This window comes from Haemaphysalis longicornis, unplaced genomic scaffold (genome assembly GCF_048455015.1).
Source record: "Haemaphysalis longicornis isolate Haplotype H1 unplaced genomic scaffold, Haemaphysalis longicornis Haplotype H1 scaffold_4, whole genome shotgun sequence".
NCBI classification, from domain to species: Eukaryota; Metazoa; Arthropoda; class Arachnida; order Ixodida; family Ixodidae; genus Haemaphysalis; species Haemaphysalis longicornis.
This window is the reverse complement of record NW_027526361.1, coordinates 158,065,831-158,089,133: the sequence shown is the minus strand read 5'-3', so window position 1 is coordinate 158,089,133 and position 23,303 is coordinate 158,065,831. Positions and strand designations below refer to the sequence as shown.

Here is a 23,303-nt window from a genome sequence, read left to right as displayed (position 1 = left end):
ATGGAACGGACAGCGCTCGGTTGACAGCGACTGTGATGTTTCAGGCTACGACATAATATATTGGCAAAAAATGGCAAAGTTGTTTACAATGATAATTCCTCGGTCATTTTGCTGACTCATTCGTCATGCCAAACTGATTGAGCATTGAGAGAACGATACTCTTGAGCCAACAAAACTTACAGCGCCTACCTCACATGGAGTTGCGTGCCTCTCAATGAAGCCAACTAAACTACTAGAACTGCAGCGAGAACAAATATATTTCTAACTCTTCATGTACTTTAACTGTTCATGTACTTCCCGAACCACGGTAACTCTTCATGTACTTAACGCTGTCCCGATACGCTTTGAGTAACCGTTGCCAACTTGTGCATCATAGGACATTTAGGCATTTATACGAATTGAATTTACGTTTTCCCTCAAAGTTACCTATCCGCTTCATAGTGGGCGCTCTTTTCAAAAACCAATTCAAACGCAAATACTGCATTAGAAATAAAATGAGATATAAATTTTTTGGCTCACAGACATAAAGCTACTGCGACATCGTGTGAATATTAGGAAGTGATTATTTAGTGATCATGCAAGGACAAATCAGTGGCCACGGGAAGAAAATGACTCACAATTAAGGCCTCGTTTGTGTGTTGCCACTTCGAGTGTGAGCTTCCCAAAGCCAGGGCACTTCTCTCCTTGCGCCATTCTGTCATGTCGCCGTTGTTGTGACTCAGGCCCCTGAGTATGCACTGCTCTGTGCAGCCGCCACCCAAGGAAAAAGCGGCCGTGGACGCAATGGAGGGGCTTTAGTTGTGACCGAGGTTGAAGATGGCCATCGGGTATTTGTTACTGTTGCTACCGCCATCTGCCTATGGCAGGGCTGGCGACCGTCGTGCCTCCACGTTTCGGATAAAGTCTTAAACGCAGCGTGCCCTTTTTGTCAACTCGCTGTTCCCCAGTTTCCTCGGTTAGCGAAAAATGCCGCCGAACGAATCTGCCCAACCACGGAGGAGAAAACACCGCTTTCCGAAGGGGACGCGCGGTGTGCGAAAGTTGCGCCCATTCCATTAGTTATCCCACGCCAACACCGTCCCGGGCTCCACAGAAACGTGAAAAAGAAGGAAGAGGTGAAGTGCGAGAGATGGGCATACTTCGCTGCCCACCCACAACATCCATCCAGCTAAAGCCCACGTCTCGCAGACCCATCGCTTTCTTCAGTTAACTTACAGGAGTATGGACTGTCTGCCACTGCTCACTGCTCACACATACAAGGATCGTCTTTTCCCTTTCGGCCCTTCATCGTACCATTCTTCACCCATCAATGGCCGGCGGTCTCCCTTTTGTTACGCCGCCAGTTAGTGCGGACCACTCCTTGCTTCCCCGCTCATACCGTGACAAGTCAATCTCCTGTGCTGAGAACGACCCAGCCAGCCAATTTTTCTCTGTACTGTGGCAACATGCCACACGCAAAGGGACACAACGCACGCGTTTGGCGTCCCATGCGAGGGCTGCCATCGCTTTTGGAGCTGCACCCCTCCGACACAATTATCCTGGCCCGGGCGCTTCGTTTTGTGTAAGAACCAATGCAGTGTTAGGACAGGCATTGAGTCATGAATATTTTTAATAGTGGCACGTCCGAAGGATATGTGCCTTTGTTCACAGGCGACGTACCAGGCATAACAGGCAGCTCGGCTGCAGCCCGTTCAGCCCCCCCCCCTCCCCCCTGGCTACGCCACTGAACATAATGTCTAAATGGCGCTGGTTCAGTCACTCTCAACAAGCTAACGTGTGGTGGAATTAGTTGAGCCATTAATTACGAATGCGGCCCTCTTCGATTTACATGATTTACTGACTCACTGCGGACAGGGAGCCTGACATGTGCATGCACACATGACAGAAGCTACAAGGACGCCCACACTACCACAAGGTTAAAAGGACCCTGCAACACTCTTTGAGCAGTGCAAATAAACCTGTACACCCTGCCCGACGATACTCCGCCCAATGCCAACGCTGTCACCCAGCCCGGCTCGCACCGTCCTCTCTCGGGAGCGCCCTCCTCCCTGAGGGACACGTACCGTCGCGGGCGTAGCCCTCGGCACAGCCGCACGTCTCCACCCGCACCAGCTGCAGCTCGATGGACCGGATGGGCGAGTCGCAGCTCTCCACACGCAGCTGTGGGGAAGGAAAGGGCCGCCATGCTCAGCAGGCTGCTGAAAAGCAAGCCCCTCTCTCCAAATAGGCTGTGGGAAAAACGTCTCTCGCTATGGCCCCACAGCACTGATTGTCACACGCACCGCAGGATGCCAGCTACCTAGATTCAACCAATTGAACTTCCTCAGTATGGACTGAAATGATTTCCGACAAATGGACAGTAAATACAGCACTGCGCAAGATCATTCGCAGCTGCAACACTGCCTTCGCCACTGAACCACACTGGCAAGTCTCGGGGATTTATACACACCACCCCAACACCCCCCTAACGCCCCACCTTGAAGGTGGAAGCGCTCACACAACAGGGACAAAAGTAGAACAGACAGAGACGACACGGCGCTAACTCGCAAATTTGTTTATTGAAAAGAAACACGAATATATACTTTCAACAGCTCACGTGGTGAGTTCATCTCCCCCAAGATAAAACCATGAAAGTCACTTTTACAGGGATTACATACATACGGGTGTACACGCGACAATCGAAGGGTAAGGGCATTAAAACAGCAAAACCATAACATATCAAGAAAGCGCTACGATTGGAATGAGTTGCACAGATAAAAATATTCTTCGTCAGTTATAAAAATTGACGGGGCACTAACACATCGATCTCCAGACCTTTTAAAGGGACACTGAAGTGAATTTGTCAAGCTCCCATTTTTGCTTGCACTGTGTAGACTGGCTCAAATTAGCCCACTTTTCATCGTTTATCCGGTTGACAAATCGGTAATTATTTTACAAAGCGCGAAAGAAGAAAAACTATCATGCGCGGTTTGCGGCGGCCGCACAAACTAAGCTGTGACGTTGGGAGGAGGGGGCGCCGTGATTGGACGATGCCCAAGGTTAGCAATCAAAAAAGTTTCGATTTCGGTTTCGGTCTGTAAAACAACATGTTTGACATTCGATGGCGTCATTGGATGGGCATTCTCAATATCCCAGTTATCGTAGTACCGCGCTTCTGCCATGTTGTCGGCTGTAAAATGCATAAGATAAGCCTCCCAGGACGGCTTGGAATCGTAGCATTCACTATCTGAGGCCTACGCAGTGCATGAACGCCCTCCGCGTCCCCGCAGACGCTCAAATGCATGCGCTTTTCCCCCATATTTGGAGCTTGCCTCGCTCATGCCTGTATCGTAAAAAGCGTGTTCGCACCAGGCCAAAGGTCTGTTGATTCTGGCCTGTGCCCACTGCGCGCAAGCAGTCGGTGCTTATGGCAACAGCACGCCAACGAGAACTCGCTAGCGCGGCAGTGCCAGCCTGCGCGAGGTCTGTGGACTAGTTCGTGGAGCAATGAACGTTGCGGCCCAAAAAAAGGTGAACTATGTATAGAAAACATCGGCGGAAAACGAAAAAGTGAACTCATAAAAAAAAAACATGTACCCGCGGCGATTCGAACTCGTGACTGGCAAAACACTTGCGGTGACATACCTAGCGCACCAGACGACTAGGCCACAAAGGGCCGCTGGCGGCAATGGAAAATATTAGGTATATAATGTATAACCAGTTTACACTTTTATTTAGTGTTAGTATGTCAAGCAGCTTAGCTGACTATTTGTTGTATTGCGCTCGTGCAGTAAGCGTCCCCCGAGTTTCCACAATAGCTCACGTCTAGCAATTGCATTTCGTAGACGGGAAATCGTTCGCAGATGCGTAGTCGTGCTCCTGACCGCTCTGCTTGTTCGCCCAGCGCAAAAAAGTGCTTCCCGCACCCTAGTTTTACGCTGTACGGTAAAAATATCAGTTGATTTTATTTCCTTAGTACCTATATTGACTTCACACACTCTTCTCCCCCTTCAAGAGGCCTTATATTTTCCTACTGGCGTACCAGTCAGCGAAGCGTCGCATGTGCGCTTGTGCAGCGCTTGTGTGAAGCGACCTTGACTTGGAGCTAGATACAGTGTACAAACTAACGAAGTAAAGAAAGGCGCATTCTTCCATTCACAAACGTGTCCTGGCTTCGTTTCAACTAAGCGAACGAATTGCGACGACCCGTCAGCGGCCGGCGGACTAAACGGTGGGCCGACTGACTCGGTCGCGGAAGGTCGGCGAGCTGTGCAGTAGCGCAGCCAATTGTCAGCTCCTCTCCTGCTGACGTCACACGAAAACGCCACAGAAAATGGGCGAGCGTAAAGAGAGGAGGACAGCATTTTCGAATTGAGTTTTCTACTAAATAAATTCGCGTAAACGCGCACAGAGTGGTCGAAACAGGGCCCAGGGACTCCGGACTACAGTTTGCGCTCGTAATCCCGCATTGTTTACAAATCACTTCAGTGTCCCTTTAATGTGAAATGCTTCTATCAGCTCTCGAGTGGTTTTATCTCGATGCCGTGACAAAACTGTGGTGTAGCAGAAGATGGGCAAACACCCATGCGTGGTGCAGTGTTCTCATAGTTGGGAGCAGGGCCTTGATTTTTTCACCGTTCTTGTGTTCTTGCAGACGTATGTTTACACATTGCCCTGTTTGTCCTACATAAAAGTGCCCACAAGTGTGTTGTTTATTTGATACCGATGACGTGTGGGCACACTTACACTTATATAAGGACAAACTGGGCGATGCTTAATTAAGGGGACACGCTCCTCGAAACAAGCTTTTTTTTAATAATGAAGTTAGGAGGCTGAAATTTTCACATCTTGTAGAGATTGAGCTCATCTGGTCATATATGCAATCAGATTTCGAATAGCTGCTCCGGATAAAATGTTATGCAGCATGACTTGCAGAAAAATGGCTTTTTTGTGCACACTTTCTTTTATAGTAAAAATTTTTCCTGAAACTTTTAAAATAGCCTAGGTGGTTCCTTAGGATCTGCAGAGTGCACAAAACAACCTGAAAAAGCCTCATATTCATTTTCCTCACCACGAAAAAAAAATGACTGGTAGTGTGCCTTTTCTTGTTCTGTATATTTTTGTTTTATGACCGTCAGAAGTATCTAAGGACACAAATTGCACAATGAACAAGATTTGTGCACTCAGGTGGCAATAAATTGCTCTCTTTGAACGTGGTCATCTTCGTTTCACCAGCGTTCATTAGACAGCTGCGGTGCGGAGAAATCAGCTTCGTAAGGGCTCAGTGGGCATAAAAGTAATTGCTTAATCAAATTTGGCCGGAAGATTTTTAATGTAAGCTTTCCGCTTTCCGGATCACGTAAGCGCTGCTCCACACAGTGAAGCGGTCCGCGTGTACTCCGCTCAACTCGCAATCATGGTTTTATCTCGAGTGTCGGTTGCATCACGCGCCCATACTGCAGAGCCTTTGTACATGAAAAAAGTATTTCGAAAGTTGCATAGCAGCCTTCCGCTGTTGGCCCACCGCACCCCTCAACACCGCGCCTAATACCCCTGTCACACGGCAAATCTAATGTCATTCAAACTGAATGACATTAGCTGTAAATGACATTCGGCTCGGCCGTGCGGGTCTACACGGCGGAACAAATGTCATTTGATTGTGATAGCGGTGACGATTAGCGATCTCGCAAAACCGCAAAATTACATTTCAAGCGCATATAGAATGTTTTCACACGTAATATATTTTTTTAAAACGTAACAAAGGAATATTTTTTAAAATAAAAACAAGAAAACCGCCGATTTAGGTGACATCAGTAGACATCACAAGCTCAGACAAGTCTGCAAAAAATCCGGATTAGGGTAGCGCGCGCACTGGGAACGAGATTTTCTTTTTTGTTAGTACTTGCTGGTCTTTCTTTATTAGAACAACAATACAAAAAAGAAAATATAAGTTTACTGACAGTTTTTAGAAACAGTATTCTTTGGTTTGTTACTGAATTTTCCTGTCTAGGGACGCGCTACTGCTGTCGAGGCTACTCATTCCGCCGCCAACTGAGGTGTAACTGAGGTCCGGGACCTCAGTTAGCCGGTTAATGTCATTCGCCTTGAATGTCATTCGGTATTCTCGTGTAGCGCCGAACTAATGACATTTAGAGCGAATGACATTTGCTGTAAATGTCATTAGATCTGCCGTGTAACAGAGGTATAAGCCTACCACTGAATTAACGAAAAGAGGCGTAACTTCGAACAAGCACCTCGCCGGGGTTAAGTTCACGGGACATGGACGTGGGTTCAATTGACTAACAGCGGCATTTAGTAGTGACCGAAATGAAAAAAAGAAAAAGTGAAAACCTATTCTGTTATCATATTTAATGAGGCGTTTCAGAAAAAGCACCGAAACTCTTAATTCACACAATTTTCGTGGCCAGTTTTAGTACAAATTTCGCTTTAAGTGGAGAGGTAACTACAGTCGAACATGGATATATCGAACTCCAAGGGGATCGCGAAATAGTTCGATATATGAAAAATTCGATATAAAAAATATGGGGTCTGAGACATCACCTATGGCGGACGATCACTTACCGATCGGCGCATTCATGAATGACAACTAATTCTGCACTCACGACGCAACAGGACGCTTTATTTCCGTGAAAAAAAATCGCTGATCTTGGCCTGCTTCTTCGTCCCGGAAATGAAATTAAAGACGCTGATCTCGATCTTCTCGAGCCTGTCCAGGCGCGAAAGCCCAGTTCCTTCCATGTCGTCGCAACAACGGCTAATCAAGCTGAACGCAGCGGCCACTTCACCCGCGGAGTACGATTGTGTAGCCGCCTCCTCGTCCGGACGATCTTCGCCTATCGAGCTATCGGCCTGGGCTCCTGCGACCGCAGCCATGATATCCTCGTCACCGAGGCTCGCAACAGCCTGAACATTGTTGTCAGCGTTCACGAAGTCGTCGGCAGACACTCCGGCTGGAACAGCAGCCGGGAAAATGGACGACAACTCACGAAACGGGTCGCCCATGCACTCGTCGTCGTCGTCGCCATCTTCGCAAGCTTCGGAAAGTTCGGCAGTCACAAAGCCTGCTTTCCGGAAGTAGTTGGCCACGGTGCCCTTCTTCATGCCGTTCCAAGCGCCTGTCATCATATGTATCGCCCACCGTCGGGGCATCCCTACCTCGCACTGCCACATTTTTCCAGCGTTCGGGCTTGTGTGCCTAGAAAGATTTAGCATACCGGGCTCCGTCCGCTAACGCTACGGCGGCCGGTAGCGGGGCCCGACTGGGCACCGCAAATTCGTTCGGGTAGGAGGGATTAGTTCCGCGAGCCAGTCTTCGCCATGACCGCGCATTCCTTACATCCTCCTCAACCTTAATCGGGGGTGCAGCGACCGCCGAAGAGCACCTTCCAGCTCGCGCGGTGTTCGATATACCCAATGTAGGGAAAAATACGGTTCGATAAAGACGTACGAATTCCTATACTTTTACAGAGAATTTTCAAGGGGATAATTTACGAGTTCGATATATCCGTGTTCGACTGTACATAGCAGTTGTTTCTGGGCAATGGGCAAGGATTTGAAGCCCCAATAACTGGTTAAATGAACTGTAGAATCGAAACCTCGATTTTAATGAAATTCTTGATTTAAAGAAATTTGCGGCCCCAAGTACGACTTCGTTATATCGAGGTTTAACTGTATATATATATGCGAGTAGCAAAACTTTGCCATGGAACTGGATCTTCGCACAAGTTTCTCAAGCATTGCAAAACTTGCTTTAGCAGCAAAGAGCAGCTTGGTCATTGTTGTGCTCACAGCTGTTGCCATGCACAGTGCAGGAAGGATGGACCAGTGCCACCTGCAAACCTGGCATTAGCACCGCGCTCTACTGAACTTGCCGTTGGCAGAGCAGCACCTAACTGACATGGTACAACAGACACCACATGGCCGGCTGTTGGCAACCGCGTAGTGTGCTCACCACTCCCGTGAAGGGCTTGGTGATGCAGCAGCAGGTGCTGTCAATGCGCCCCTTGATCAGGAACCGGGGAACCCGCGAGTGCTGCGCAAAGGGAGCAGAGGCTCTGCATTGGCTCTCTCATCGACCACACTTTCCACCGATTATTTTTTATTACGTCACCAGGCAGTTTAGAACATCAACAAGTTGAGCACAAGGAAGCAACATTTCAAGCTCCACTTAAGGGGGGACGCGGCTTTCAACTTCGGAAAAATGACCAAAACATCGTTTTTTTGAAACCCACATATTCGGCTTCTATGTTTCCTATTCTGTGCGTCTGCAAAGTTTTTACGCTGAAAAGCGTCGCAAAGTGGCATAAAAAAATACTTTTGTCAGGCGCGGTGACAAACTATCAGCGCAAAAGGGCGAAAAAACGGCAATTTTCGGAGCGCTCTATCTCCGCAACGGTGCCACCGGGCGCGGCCATTTTGATATGGTTAGATCGGCCGAGCGATCGTCTTTCCCGTTCCGCTCGTCTCTTTTATCTTCGTTCATTCACAAACGCACAAACGGCAGAAAAGAAACGACGCACAAACGAAGCTAGAAATAGATGCTGAAGCGCTATTGGTCCTCCGGTCGGGGCACAGAACAGCGACCCTCCTGATTGGATGTCGCGGGCGCAACGCAAGATGGCGGCCGCCTGAGCTGCGTAGCGAGCGGATTGAGTTCATTTTCGCCGCTTCGCTCGGCCGAGTTTCTGTTCAATCTGTGGTATTCAACACGGACGTTATCGCGATGGGAATGCCAGAGATAACGAGCCAGATTACGGGAAGTTGTGGGGCTCGAAAGGCGGAGGTCATCGAACGTTTCGTGGTGCGCGTGACTCTACCGTCGCCAGACCCCGGAGGGTGACGCGGTGTGCGCGCTTGCGATAGCGGTTCGTGAAGTGAACTTTTAGTCGGATTTGCGATGTTTACACGCTTAGTTATTGCTGTGTTTTGACTGTGGGCTCGCTAGCCTTGAGAAAGAAACGGTCGACGCGTCAAACGCTGCGGCGCGCACGGCATAGCCGACGCGCATTGGAGCATCACATGACTGGGCAACCGGTTACGATTGAACGCCAGTAGTTGTAATTAATGCCTGCGACGTTAGTTTTAATCTTAAAAGCGACCTGACCAGCCATATCAGGTATAATCAAAGCTCGATATGTCGCGGTAAGCGTGCGCTGCGATGCGCGCGAGCCATATCGCCTTTCTTGCGCAACGTTTCCCGTGCACTTGTAATTTTCATGCAAACAGGTTTTGAGTTAGTAATATAGGAATAAAAATATGCTCTCTGCGTTAAAAATGTACGTTACTGTGGCAGCATTTAACAGTGATTTTTTTAGGGAAATTATTGATACCATTGCTCAGGGCATACTAGCTGTGCTGCGAGAAATATTGGATGCCTTGAATGTCAAAAGTAGTAAAAAAAATATGCTCTTGCATTGAAGTTGGGAGTTATGCAGAATACTCTACCAAGCTTCAAAGTACCTCATTTTCAACCTTGTGGTATGCAAACTTTTGGCAATGAACACCTGCACTATGAGTACTAAGTTGCTGTGCCAGGCAAGAACAACATGAAAAAAAAGCCAAAAATGTTCAAATTTAAGTTAAAAAAATGCTTAACTTGTTGCCATGGGGACAACACTGCAAAAGGAGGTTGTCCAGTGCGATACAGCCAACCAACTAACCTACTTTGCATTGAAAGCCCATTGAAACCCACCTCCCCTCCGTTTGGTTTGCAAAGGGGGGTATGTACTCTTCACGGAGGAGCTGAAAATGATGTTTTCTGGAAAGAGAAAGGCTGAAAAGGCACTCCAATTTCAAGGCAAGGCCTTCCAGAAGCCCCATGTTCAAAAAGACATGAAAGGCTACAACCGTGACGACTTTTGATATGTGAAACCTATGTTGCAACTTCGGAAGCCGTTTTCTCAAAACAGTTTTTTTTGCCACCTGTGTCGCTTGTCCCAGGGATTTCTTCGTGACCGCTGGGTCTATTTTGATTCCGTTTCTTGCATTACATTCCTTGATGAACTGTTCAGGTCGTGACACTTTTAGTTTTCCAGATTTGTTTTTTGTGATTTTTTTATTCAAATAATCGTTCACAGTTGACATGCCTGTTGCACATTAACCTCTAAAAAAATGAAAACTAAAAAACATTGTGTTGTAAAAAAAAAATTCTAAAACTGTCACGACCTCGTCCATTCATTTGGGAATGCAAAGCACTTCGAACAAGTTTTCTATCGTGTTTTATAAGCCGCTCAAGCTCGGTACAAGCGGAACAGAAAGAAAATTTCATACATAAAAAAGTTATCAAAATATTAACTTCAAATTTTTATGGTGTTATCACAGAAGCATTTCCAGTTGCTGTGCCAATTTTCATGAAAATCCACAAAGAAATAAAAAAGTTGATTTTGAAAGCCACGTCCCCCCTTAAATGAGGTGTGTGCGCACAAATGTTGAGCCTATTCTGCTTCAAAACTTGCAGTGAAGGAGGCAACGTGTCGCAGTTTCCTCGAGCCAGAAGTTGACACTTGAGGCCACGGAGTACTAAGGGCAGGTGTGTCGCCACAGTCGCATGCCAGCTTTCCTGTCTTACTTGGCCTGGCTTGCAGCATGCCTTCTTGTGGCACCTGACTATGCAGGGACCAACAGGGCCAATATTCCCCTGTTTTTCAGGCGGCATGAGGCTTTTAAGACATTTCCGATGAAGGAGAGCCATACTTTTATGCAAACAAAATAACTTTAGCCTTTTGTGAACAACGATTACGGTTTTGGCAGCCACAGGCAGCAACTTTATCAGCTTGCTGGCGAGCCATGCCAAGTGGCAATGGACCACAGACTCATTGAAATGAAGCTTGCCAACTCACTGGAGCCACTCTCACTTTTATTACAGTCGAACAAGGCCATATCGAACTCCAAGGGGATCACAAAATAGTTCGATATATCGGTAATTCGAAATATGAAATATGCCTATCTGAAGCGTGTCTGAACTCCGCACATCACTGAGAGCTTTTCAAAGTCGCGACAACTGGTTCCTCAGGCCACAGCACAACGATCACCCCACTTTATTTAACATTAAAAAACGTGCAAGATTCGCTTGGTTCTTCTTCTACCCCATAAGTTCACAAGACTGTTTTAAATCCAAACTCTTCCGTTTTCCCGTTGCCATGGCTCCGAAATGCGGGCAGTGGACAAAAACACGCAACACGCCACATTGGTCCCCCTGCACGATCCACCATTGATAGCCACTCAAGCAAGCAGAAAAATGCCAGTACCCGAACGCGGCAGCGCCCGCGAGAAGTCACCATCATCATAGCATCCACAGTGTCAGGGGAAGCGCACTTGCAGGGGCACTTGGGGCGCAGCGTTCGATGTATCGAATGTGCGCGTGACCGAGAGTTTGATACACGCGTACAACAGCGCTATAATTTTGCATGGAATTTCCAAGGGGATGTTCATACTGTTCGATATAGACAATAATTCGATATATCCGTGTTCGACGGTAGTATGAAACTATGATTCGAGGCACCACCCCGTATTCTTTCCCACAGCTCCTTAGGCAACCCACCCACACAGTTCGGAAGACAGAACCATAATAAAAACAGTTGCCAGTTAGTGTGTGTCTTCTCTGCTGTCGTCCTGTTTCAAGCACTACTTAACATGTATCAACACCAACTAGCTTAACTGTCGATTTTACAGAACCCACTGCACCAAGGGGGGGGGCCATACACGCAAAGTGAAGATATGGAAGCCCGGCATCGTTAAAACCTTGGAGCAAGATAAAACAGGAGCGCCGATTTGGCCATCTCAGACGGGCCCATAAAGGGGCCCTGCAGCTCTTACCATCAACTACTAGGAATGTATTTTGGGGTAAAGTCTATTGGCCCAGCAATTTCCTCCTGCAAGAATTATGAAAATCCGTTCACTATCACCGAAACTACGTGCGATGAGAAATCGCGCATAATTGTTCCCTCTCAACTCGACCGCAGACAACGCGACGAAAGCTGCGCGCTCTCTCCCGGAGAGGGGAGCAGCTCATGGCGTTCTCTTCCGCGGCCTTCGATATATCACAGGCTGGGGAGTTTTCTCCTTTTCTCCACAACGTGGAGGGGTCTATTTCCGGTCTGGTGCTACAAAAAAGCAGGCATGGGTGCCTGCTTGCAAGCGCGCGCTCGGGCTGGTAGGGCGTTTTTGAAGCAATAAACGTTTGTTGTCAAGTGGTCTGGTTGAAAGGGAAGTATCGAGCTCATCACTCAAACTCCACGCGCACTCAACACAAAAGAAACGGCAAAACTGTGCCTACAGGTTCAGGCATAGAAGAGGTTGGTACACAGCGCTGACGATGGCGGATCGTCACAGGAAATGCTAGAAATTAGCCACGAAGTTAACCAGTGATAGCCGATCGGACAGCCATGGCCTCAATGACGTCGTTTAGGCCATGCGAGGAGTACATAATTAGAACTGAAAAGAGCACGGTTGGTTTTTCCGCGTCTTTCACAGCGATTTGCGCGCTAACTGCTTCACGAGCACGTGCAACATTTGGCTCAGGTATTTCTGGTAGTGCAAGCTAAGCGTCGCGCCGGTTTACTTGCACTTCTCAAAGAGTGTTGCAGGGTCCCTTTAATGTGCCCAACTCACGGAGCACTGTGTAGATGGCGCAGGGAATGGGCTTTTTCGTAGTGTTTCCCGCGTGCTGAAGCCTGCCCACCCCGCTGGGCGTGACGGCAGGCACATCCCGGCTGAATTTGTCGTCTGCTTCGGCGGCGGTTTGTTTTGGGCATGTTTTGGCGCAGCTTCACTTCCGTTGTGGGCCTACTACGTACAGCATGATAGACTTGTTCCTGGGTAACCAGTACCTGACGGAATGATGCTGTCGTGTGGCAAAGATACCTCAAGGATTGGTTTGCAGGGCAGGAAAACAAAATGGAGAGACCGCATATAGACATCTGGCCCATACAGAAACGCTACCTTTTGCGCAATGCGTACCACAAGTGGGACTACGTACCATAAATTGGTGAATACTGAATTAGGTTTAAGCGCCAAGCACAACTTCAGGAAAAAAGGGCTCTGCCAGGACAGAGGCGCACTAACAAGTGCGCTTTATTTTGCAGTGACAGGGAGTATAAAGCTCTGAAAATAAAAGTCACAAGGCTACAGAAAAAAAAAAGAAAAACATGTAAAGGCGTGACAGCAGCGGCGCTATCTAATCGTCAAGATAGTCAATTTGACACGCAAACATCAATGGAAGGCTTGCTAACGCATCTCTCCCCTGTGTCTTCTTGATAACGTAGGCCTTAGAAATTTCCCTTTCACGCTATTTGCTGTCAAACATTTGCGCACAGGCTTTGGTGGTGCATCGGGTCTTGCAATGTAGCGCCAAGTTGCTTCCTGTGCCTCTTTTCGCTGTTGCGCCATGCTCCAGCAACCGGCCTTGTCATGAGGGTTTGAAAGAGATGTTCACCGGCTGGGTTTTGTGGCACTGCAATTTTATGCAGCAGAAAAGAACTGCGTCATGCTGGTCTAGTAAGGAGTCCTCTAGCTGCATTGCATGCACTCAACCTTATTTCGCGGCAAGCGCAGCCAATTCCTCGTCTTGGCAGATGTCGGCACCTCTCGAAAAGGTTCGTCATCCCCTCCTTTTGTGGCCACTTTTCAACGATTTTGGCATCTCACGGGCACATTCTGCTCACCCTGAAAGGTCTCGTCGCTTTCGGTGGCACCGTTATCAGTAAGCTTAATCACCTCTTGGCAGAGTTTGGTAAACTTTATCGCCTCTTGTGCAACAGTCTGCGGCGGCAAAATTTTCGTTACACTCTCAGTCAAGATTTCGAGATATTCGCAGATTGGCCCAAAAATACAAACACATGGGACACATAGGAAATGGTTCGGTGCCGCGGAAAATTTCGACTGGGCCGATTTTAAAGGTATGCGAGTTTGAGTTAAAAAGGCCTATGTTATTAAAAAGACAGGGGAGAGATGCGTTAGCAAGCCTTCCATTGATGTGTTCACTTGCGAGATTGACTATCTTGAAGATTAGAGTGCGCCACTGCTGTCACGCCTTTACATGTTTCTTTTATTTTTTCTTCTTTTTCTGTAGCCATGTGACTTGTATTTCCAGAGCTTTATTCACCGTCACTGCGAATAAATAAAGCATAGTTGTTGGGGCACCTCCGTCCTGGGAAAACCACGAAGCTGTGCTCGGCGTTTAACCAAATTCACACGATGGCTCACCAACTATCTCACATCGACACATTAATCCAGGTGAATACTAATTTAGTTGCTATACATGTACTGCAAAAGCCGACAGAAGCCAACTAGTTCTTAAAAACAGTGATTTTAAAAGTGCCCTCTACGTTCTCACCATTGGTAAACTAAACTTACTGGCTCAAAACCGGTGCGAATGCTAACCAGTCAGCTCGCACGCTGAAGTATTTCAGTATCTGTGCTTGTGTTGCGCGGGGGTGTAGCCCCGAGCTTCTTTTCTTCTCTTTTGGAACTGCACTGCATTATGCGCACTGCACACCAAACTACTGTATAGTGCACTGCATTGATTGATTGTAGGGTTTAACGCGCCGACGCAACGCAGGCGATGAGGTGTGCCGTAGTGGAGGGCTCCGGATTAATTTTGACCACATGGGGATCTTTAACGTGCACCGAAAACTCGTACACACGGGCGTTTTTGCTTTTCGCCTCCATCTGAAAAGCGGCCACCGCGGCCGGGAATCGAACCCGCGACCTCGTGCTCAGCAGCGCAACACCTTAGCCACTGAGCCACCGCGACGGGTTATATTGCACTGCACTCCTGAGCAATACATCTAAATACCTAGTCTAAAGCAGCTCGTTACTTGACACAGAACGCACGTAAAACGCGGATGATCACTGGGGCTGCTTCAAATCTATTGGAATTGCCCAAACAGCTGCACCTCCTAGTATCGGTCCAGAGAAGTTGCGAGTAGTGCCACAACCACCACGGCAGGGGCACGAGGGGGGACGCTTCAGGAAACGTTCCCCTGTCACGGCTCCACACAGTACCATACGTATGTTCCACGCTTTCTCAACCCATCACCTGCCCCTTCCTCTCCAACTTCTGAACACTGGTTGTCCAGCTGTTAATTACGACACGCAGATACGACATGCAGGGGCAGACTTCTGTTAATGCCACCATTATTAAGATTTCACACGTTACAAATTTACTTCGAATAATTTTTATTTTAAATTTACTGTAAATTAGATTCAATCCGATTTAAAAAATACGCAAGCACTTCTATGGCGGAATGTAGGTCATTATCCGGCTTGATGATGATGATGGTTGCATTTTAATGGTGCAAGGCCAACTAGGGCAAAGAGCGCCAAAAACCATAGCTACCATAGATTAGCTACCATAGGTTAGATACCATAGATTAAAAGTGAATACTAAAATTGAATAGCAACAGAGGTAAACACAAATAAAGACAATGGAGACGGCTGGTGTAGAGGGCCAGGTTGTGATTATGCATGATACGATATGAGATTCAGAAATTTAACTCCTGATAAACACTTAAAAACACGTTTGTCAGAAAACATTGGTTCATCGCCTAAGAAGTGCGATGGGTGGAGTGGGATTTGCCGTCCGTAGAATACTGGAAAGTGCTTGTGTGGTGTGGAGTGCCTTGCATGTGATTAGTGTGTGAACCACGGATAGGCCCTCTCGAAGACCCAGTGAGCAAGTGTGAATGTGTTACATAAGTGTGGCCTATCCCTAGCCTGGCTAAGGCTACTTCCGTGTATATGTCTTGTTTGTCTGTTATGTGTAGAGTTTGTTCTCTGTTAGTGTGTCCCATGTTTCCTGCCAAGATTTGCGCAAGGCTGTCCGTACCAGTGGCTTCAGGTCGAGGTAGGCAACACACGGTCCATCTATGCTACTGCGGAGGGCAGCCACAGCGGCACTCTGGTCGGCAATTTCATTCCCCAGAATGCCACTGTGACCTGGAACCCAGCAAACAATTATTTTTAGTTTTGAGTGATCAGCAAAGGTTAGAGCTTTGATTAGATGCTTGGAGGAAGATGTTTTTTGTAGGTCTGAAGCAATGTAAGGCTGTCACCACACTTAGAGAGTCTGTAAAGATAATGGAGTGCTCTGTTCTGGTTTGTGTAATGTGTTGTACTGCTAATAAGATACCATGTGCTCCTGCCGTAAAAATGCTGCTATTTCTGTGTAATGTCTTCGTACTGGAAAAGTTGGGGCCACGTGCAGCTCATGCGACGGCCGAAGAAGACTTGGAAGCATCGGTGTAGAAGGCGGTGTGGGGGCACTTGTGTTGTAACTGTAGGAAGTGCTGTAGTATAAGTTCTCTGGGCGAATTTTGTTTGTCGATATGTATAAAAGAAATATCACATGAAATTGCTGACCTCTCCCAAGGTGAAACGAGGTCAGCAATAGAAGACTTCATGCTCTCCTCAAATGAAATCCCTAGTTCCTCAGCAAGGGCTCTCACTCGAATAGAGAAAGGAGCGGGTATCGACGGCCGTGCTGCGAACAACGGATCGGATGAGATGTTGTGTATGATCAAGCTACATGGGTGATTTTTTATAGAAGTTGCCTTAATAGCATACAGCAAGGAAGTGTAAGAACGCTGGTGTTCAAGGCTCTATCTATCACACTCTGCATGTAGGCTTTCAATGTGACTCATCGGAACGCTCCAGATGCAAGACGGAGCCTCAAGTGCAGCACTGGGTCCAACATTTTCAGAGCAGTTTTACAGGCGGCCCATACACGACACTCCCAATGTCCAACCGTGAACCAACAAGGCTGCTAAAAATGCGAAGGAGTATTTGTTCGTCCGCTCCGTAGGAGCAATGCGAGAGGACCTTCAGGATATTCATGGTTGTGAGGCATTTCTGTTTCAGGTGTTTTATATGGGGAATGAATATCAGTTTTTCATCAAGTACCACGCCTAAAAATGTGTTCCTTTTTGAGAGGGATTGAGACACCTTTAAGCTTAATATCAGGATCAGCACGGATTCCTCGCCTCCTTGAAAATAACCCACAAGTTCACTTTTCTGGATTACCTAAGCTTAAATCCATTCCTGTCTGCCCAGTCAGCGAGTTTGTTGACACCAAGCTGGACTTGCCTCTCACAAGCGGACAGATTACAGGATTTGAAGAATATAGGGTTGCTACCTTTCCTCCAAAAGAAAACCGGCCCTCCCGAGGGGGAGGGGGAAGGAGGGGCCGTATATAGAAGGTTGAATTTGCAATGGCAAACACGCCACGTATTTTTCGTTTTTTTTTTTGTTTGCCATGCAATTCCGGTTGCTGTAGCATTTTCCTAGTGAGAAGTCAGCATAATATTTGTGCAGAAATTGACTAAGAGATATAAAAAGGAAATGTGAACGTGATTTTCTGCAAACACATGACGTATTTTCTTTGCTCACGTGCCCTTGCACAGCTTGTCGGCACATATTTATCGTCGTAGACGCTGAAAGGCCAAAACGATCATTATCGTGGCCCGATGGCCAAAAAACGGGCAAATGACGGCCGGTTTTTATGTATGGACCGGCAACCGGCCCGCTGTCTAAAAAACCGGTCGGGCGGTCAAAAACCGGCCAGGTGGCAACCCTACCTACATATACAGAGTAAGAAATGGTTGGTGGCAATCCTTTCCCAAGAGAGTTAATTTTTATAATAAACGGTGTGCAGCTCAAAACACCCCCTTGAGGCACACCGTTTTCCTGGACGTGAACTCGGGAATGTGTATTGCCCACTCTCACACAAAAAGTTCTTTCCGAGATGTAGCTTGCAAGCGTATTTAACATGTTGCCTGACAAACCAAAAGACCTAAGAATTCCATAGCGCCACGCGGTATCATACGTTTTTTCAATATCGAAAAATACTGTCATGCAATACTGCTTTGAATAAATGCATCTTTGATGTAGGATTCTAAGGCAAAGAGTTGAATATTTGTAGATCGCCCCGCCCTGAAGCCTGCCTGGCAGCTCTCAAGAAGTCCGTTGTACTCCAAAAAGAACACAAATCTTCTGTTAATCATCTTCTCGAGGAGCTTGCACAGGCAGCTTGTCGGGGCGATAGGGCGATAATTGGCGGGAGAGGATGGGTCCTTCCCCTCCTTCAGAAAAGCAATTACTATAGCCTCCCACAGAATGTGCCCCGAGAGCCATATCTTGTTGTAAAGGTGAAGGAGTGTTACAAGAATGTCTGGGTGTAGGTGTTGTATCATTGTATATGCTAAGCGTTTTTTCCGGCAACACGACGAGCGACGCGACTAGGATCCGCAGTTGCTGATCCAAAGTCGCTCGCCGAGGCAACCACATGACAGCGACGGCTCGAGCGACTGAGGACGGCGATTTCAATGTTACCGCACTGTGCATAGTAACACGCTTGGCACGCTGGTTGCTTACGAACATTTTTTTTGTTCATTTGTCATAAAAAACATGAGTGAAAAGTATTACGCCTTTCTACTTTGCTTTTTTGCACTTCATTGCATCTCTAAAACTGGTTTGGGTAAGCGATAGCGTGCACTTTTCCTTCTGCGCCTCGTCTCTCGGCTCCAACATGTACGCCGTGAAGAATTCACTGTCTTGACGTCGTTTTTGCCACATGAGTCTCACCCAGTGTGTGCGGGTGCCTTCTTGCTTCTGCTTCAGCATGTACACAAGGTTTACCATGCAAAGCTTTCTTTGCCGCTCCATCGCAAACACCGTCTGCGCGGATTTTGCGCGCACGCCAAATCTCCCCCCGTTTTCTTCCAGACCCGGAGGTTGCATACTAAAGTAGGGGCTCTCCTATTGGCTAGTCACTGAGGCCACTTCCGGAAGGCGAGCGACTTTTTCTGGCGACCCACAACTCCAGTGGCTAGAATAGGAAAGTGTGACGACCGTGCCCACTCCCGCGTGACGCTGCTGGAGGAAAATCCAGGTGGTGCTGTCACACGCTTACATGATCGCTGCGACGGCGACGGATTATGGAGTACGAATGTATTCGCGCGCAGCACCACCAAGAGAAAGCCTCTTTGAAAGCTATTCTACGTGCTAGCGCAAATTGAGATGAAATGAATGTTGTATTTTTTAAGAACTACTATCATCGCAGTTTACAACTGACTGGACGCGCTTTGACAGCCGAATACAGCCGGCTGGCTCTGACACTTATGAAACGCATATCAGAGAATTGTGGACTGGTAACTGGTAAACACGTACAGTCGAATCCCGCTACAACGAAATTGACGGGACGTGCGAAAAATTTCGTTGAAGCGAAAATTCGTTGAGGCGAAATCTGCCGCAACACACCACGGAAAGGCCAGAAAAATAACCCCGTATGCTTCCGCATCATTGGCAGCATAATACAATGTTTAGAAAAAGGAGTGACGCGCAATAACGTCATGTTTATTCGGATAACAAACGTACCAATGGTTATCTGTTCTTTCACTGCACGCGAAGAACTCGTTGCGGAGTGGGGTGAAGAAATGCAGGCGCAAAACGTATTGCTGTACAACAAAGCGTGTCCACCGAGCTGATTACTTGCAGATAGCTGCTAGGCCTGCGGAAGCCCCCCTCTAACTTGTAGCAGGAGCAGTGCCGTTATCTTATCATCTCGCACGGCGTGGCAGCTACAGACCTTGGCAGGTTAGACGCGCGCGCTTGCATTTAACACAACTGTGCGCTCATGACTAAGATAGGATGACTTGGCTTCAAGACCAAACACGCAAACATGATTTTTGCTCTTGGCTATGAACAATGGTAGAAGGAAAACTGCAAGGACAGCTGCTCACAACGCATACATGACGGCGCCGCGCCAGCAGCGGAGCACATTTGTGCTATTTCAACTGGATACGGATTGGCTGTAGCTCCGGCTTGGCGAACCGGGCCTGCGCCTCATGTAAAGACGGCCAGCCACATCGTTATCACCATCAAACAATGGCGTCCGCCTATGAGTTTTTTTTTTTTTTTGTGGCGGTGGGGCCGCACCGCGCATGTTTTCGGTGAAACTAAGCGTCCTGAATGTATAAAAAGTTACAGATAGCTGGCGCTATGCTAATTTTATTGTAAAATAATTGTTCAAACCCAGCCCAAATCATCGAAAATTTCGTTGAAGCGAAAGCAAGCCTGACAAATGGTTCGTTGTGGCGAGGACTTTGTTGCATGGACTTCTATGGCTGGCTGACGGGGAATTGGAAATATTTCGTTGAAGCGGAAATTTCGTTGAAGCGGCGTTCGTTGTAGCGGGGTTCGACTGTATTTTATTTTCGACGTTCTCATTACACACAGACAAAAACTGCTCACTGTAGAATGATGGTAGCTGTAGACCCATTGTAGATATCCTCTAGTATTCTTACATAATGCTCATCTACCCCCTGGTTCGGTAATGCCTGAATGATTGCTAAAGGTGTCGACCGAGTCAAATGCTTTCTCATAATCTATGAAGGCTACATATAGGGGTTCAGTATACTCAGCGCACTTCTCTATCACCTGACTGATCGTGTGAATATGGTCTATTGTTGAATAACCTTTACGGAACCCTGCTTGTTCTTTAGGTTGACTGAAATCTAGGGTTGCAGAGATTCGGTTAGCAATTACCTTGGTAAGTACCTTGTAGACGACTGACAGTAAGCTGATCGGCCTGTAATTTTTCAAGTCCTTCATGTCGCCTTTCTTATAGATTAGGATGATGTTCGCGTTCTTCCAAGATTCCGGTACCATTGCGGTCATTAGGCATTGCGTATACAGGTTTGCCAGTTTTTCAAGTACAATTTCTCCGCCATCCTTCAAGAGGTCTGCTGTTATCTGATCCTCACCAGGTGCTTTGCCCCCTTTCATTTCTTTCAAAGCCTTCCTTACTTCTTCGGTCGTTACTGGTGGGATGTCTATCTCCTCTGAACTACTGTCTCGTTCGGCATTATCCTGTATGTCCCGGCTACTGTACAGATCCCTATAGAACTTTTCGGCCACTGTGACTATTTTATCCCTATTTGTGGTGACATTGCTTTGCTTATCCTTAAGTGCATACATCTAATTTTTCCCCACGCCAAGACGTCTCTTTACTGCTTTCAGGCTACCTCCGTTCTTTACAGCGTATTCGATCCTCTCCATATTTTACTTCCATATGTCAGCTGTCTTACGCTTATTGATTAACTTCGAGAGCTTGGCTGTTTCTATTCTGTCAGCTGCGGTAGAGATTCTCATGGTTTGCCGTTTCCTGATTAGATCTTTCGTCCCCTGTGAAAGTTTACCAGTATCCTGTCTAGCCATAGTGCCCCCGACTTCTACTGCACACTCCGTGATAACGCATGTAAGGTTGTCGCTGGCTTCCTGTGTCGTAAGCTCGGCTTCCTCGTTAAGGGCGGAATATCGGTTCTGCAGCGCGATCCTGAATTCTTCTACTTTACGTCTTACTGTTAGGTCATTTATCGGCTTCTTTCGTACTAGCTTGTTGCGGTCCCTCCTCAAATCTAGCCTAATTCGAGATCTTACCACACGGTGGTCACTACACCTTACCCTTCCGAGCACTTCCACATTCTGCACGACGCTAGGGTTATCGCATAATATGAAGTCTATTTCATTTTTGTGCTCCCCATTCGGGCTCCTCCAGGTCCACTTCCGACTTTCCCGTTTACAGAAGAAGGTATTCATTATGCGTAGGTTATTCCGTTCTGCAAACTCAACTAGTAGGTCCCCCCTGCTATTTCTACAGCCCAGACCGTAGTTCCCAACTGCCTTGTCTCCAGCCTGATTCTTGCCTACTTTAGCATTGAAGTCCCCCATAACTACGGTATACTGTGTTTTTACTTTAGCCATTGCCGATTCCACATCTTCATAGAGGCGTTCGACTACTAGGTCGTCGTGGCTGGATGTGGGCGCGTAGCCCTGCACCACCTTGAGCTTGTATCTCTTATTGAGCCTAATTACCAGACCCGCTGCCCTTTCGTTAATGCTATAGTATTCATCTATGTTGCCAGCTATGCTTTTATTGACTAGAAATCCCACTCCCAGTTCTCTTCTGTCCTCTAGACCACGGTAACATAGGACGTGTCCATTTTTCAGCCCCGTAAAGGCTTCGCCTGCCCTCCTAACCTCGCTAAGCCCTATTACATCCCATTTAATGCCCTCTAATTCCTCGAACAACACCTCGAGACTTGCTTCGCTAGATAAGGTTCGCGCGTTAAACGTTGCCAGGTTCAGATTCCATTGGCGGCCTGTCCGGATCCAGGGATTCTTAGCACCCTCTGCTGCGTCACAGGTCTGACCGCCGCCGTGGTCAGTTGCTTCGCAGCCGCTGGGGACTGAGGGCCGAGGGTTAATTGGCGTATTCATGGGAGGTTGTGGCCGTTACTACACCAGAGTGGCCAATCCTGCTCTGGTGAGGGAGTGCATTACCGGCAATGGTCGCCGAGGTCAGGCCGCACCCCAAGCCCCTTTGTGCAATTCCATCAGTACGCGGATTTTTTTTTTTTTTTTAATCCGGTGGGAATTGTTCGGCACCGGGATTCGAGCCACGGTCCTGCACGCGAGGCGGGTGTTCTACCTCTACGCCATCGCTGCGCCTCTACGCCATCGCTGCGCCTCTACGCAATTTAGATTATGCATGCTTAACACAGGTTACAGACCTAAATGAACCGCGGAACCGTGCAAATGAACTGGTTCACTTCAGTGAACTGAGCCGTTCTGCCCATCTCTACTGCTGAGACAATAGCTAAGTCTAGGTGTGAGCAAGTGTTGTGTGCTATGTTATGGTATGTAGGCTGTTTCTTGTTAAATAGGCATGCTCCTGATGATGTTAATTGAGACACGCGGGTCGAAAAAATGCCATTTTTTTCTAAATATGTCGTTTTTTTTGTTTTCACTTGCATTATCATCTTGAATATCTCCCTTTCATGAAAAAAAAAAAAATGAGAATGAAATACGAACGAGAACTTAGTGAAAATCATGTCTGAATGACTCGCAGTGAGCCTAAAAAAGCAGAACGGAAAAACTAAGCGAGAGAGGGCGAAAGAAAACAAAAAAAATACATGTGAATAACTGGCAGCCCCCACGTTCATTTAGTTGGGAACGCTCGCTGGGTTGGTTTTTTCGATAGCGAGCGGGAAAAATGTTTGGGAGTAGTCTACTTAGCTCCTTTTGCAACGTTGCAACCGTCCTGTAATTACCTACGTATACTGCAGTCGTTTGCCACTTTTATTTTTTCGAAGGAGTTCTTGTTGACGGAACATTCCACAGAACTGGAACAGAAAGACGTTCACGAATGGCTGCGGCTTCTCGCTGGCGAAGTTCGGCGTCAGCGGCTCGCTTGCGGCGCTTGCGCTCAGCATCCGCAGCATGCCGCCGCGCCGCCTTCTCTTCCA

The 23,303-nt window shown here is 47.5% G+C and overlaps 1 protein-coding gene across 5 annotated transcripts in view; it reads right to left on the bottom strand.

Moving 5' to 3' along the window:
* The window catches only part of LOC144179460 (vacuolar protein sorting-associated protein 26C), a 71,133-nt gene that overhangs the window by 29,048 nt on the left and 18,782 nt on the right, over window positions 1-23,303 (bottom strand). For 3 of the 5 annotated variants that reach the window (XM_077707816.1, XM_077707819.1, XM_077707820.1), the window contains exons 5-6: window positions 7,952-8,032; window positions 2,064-2,160 (exon numbers count right to left, since the gene is read on the bottom strand). In XM_077707816.1, coding sequence (XP_077563942.1) covers window positions 2,064-2,160; window positions 7,952-8,032 — 178 coding nt within the window. The remainder of the gene's footprint in view (window positions 1-2,063; window positions 2,161-7,951; window positions 8,033-23,303) is intronic. The other 2 variants (XM_077707818.1, XM_077707817.1) reach the window with 2 other exon arrangements.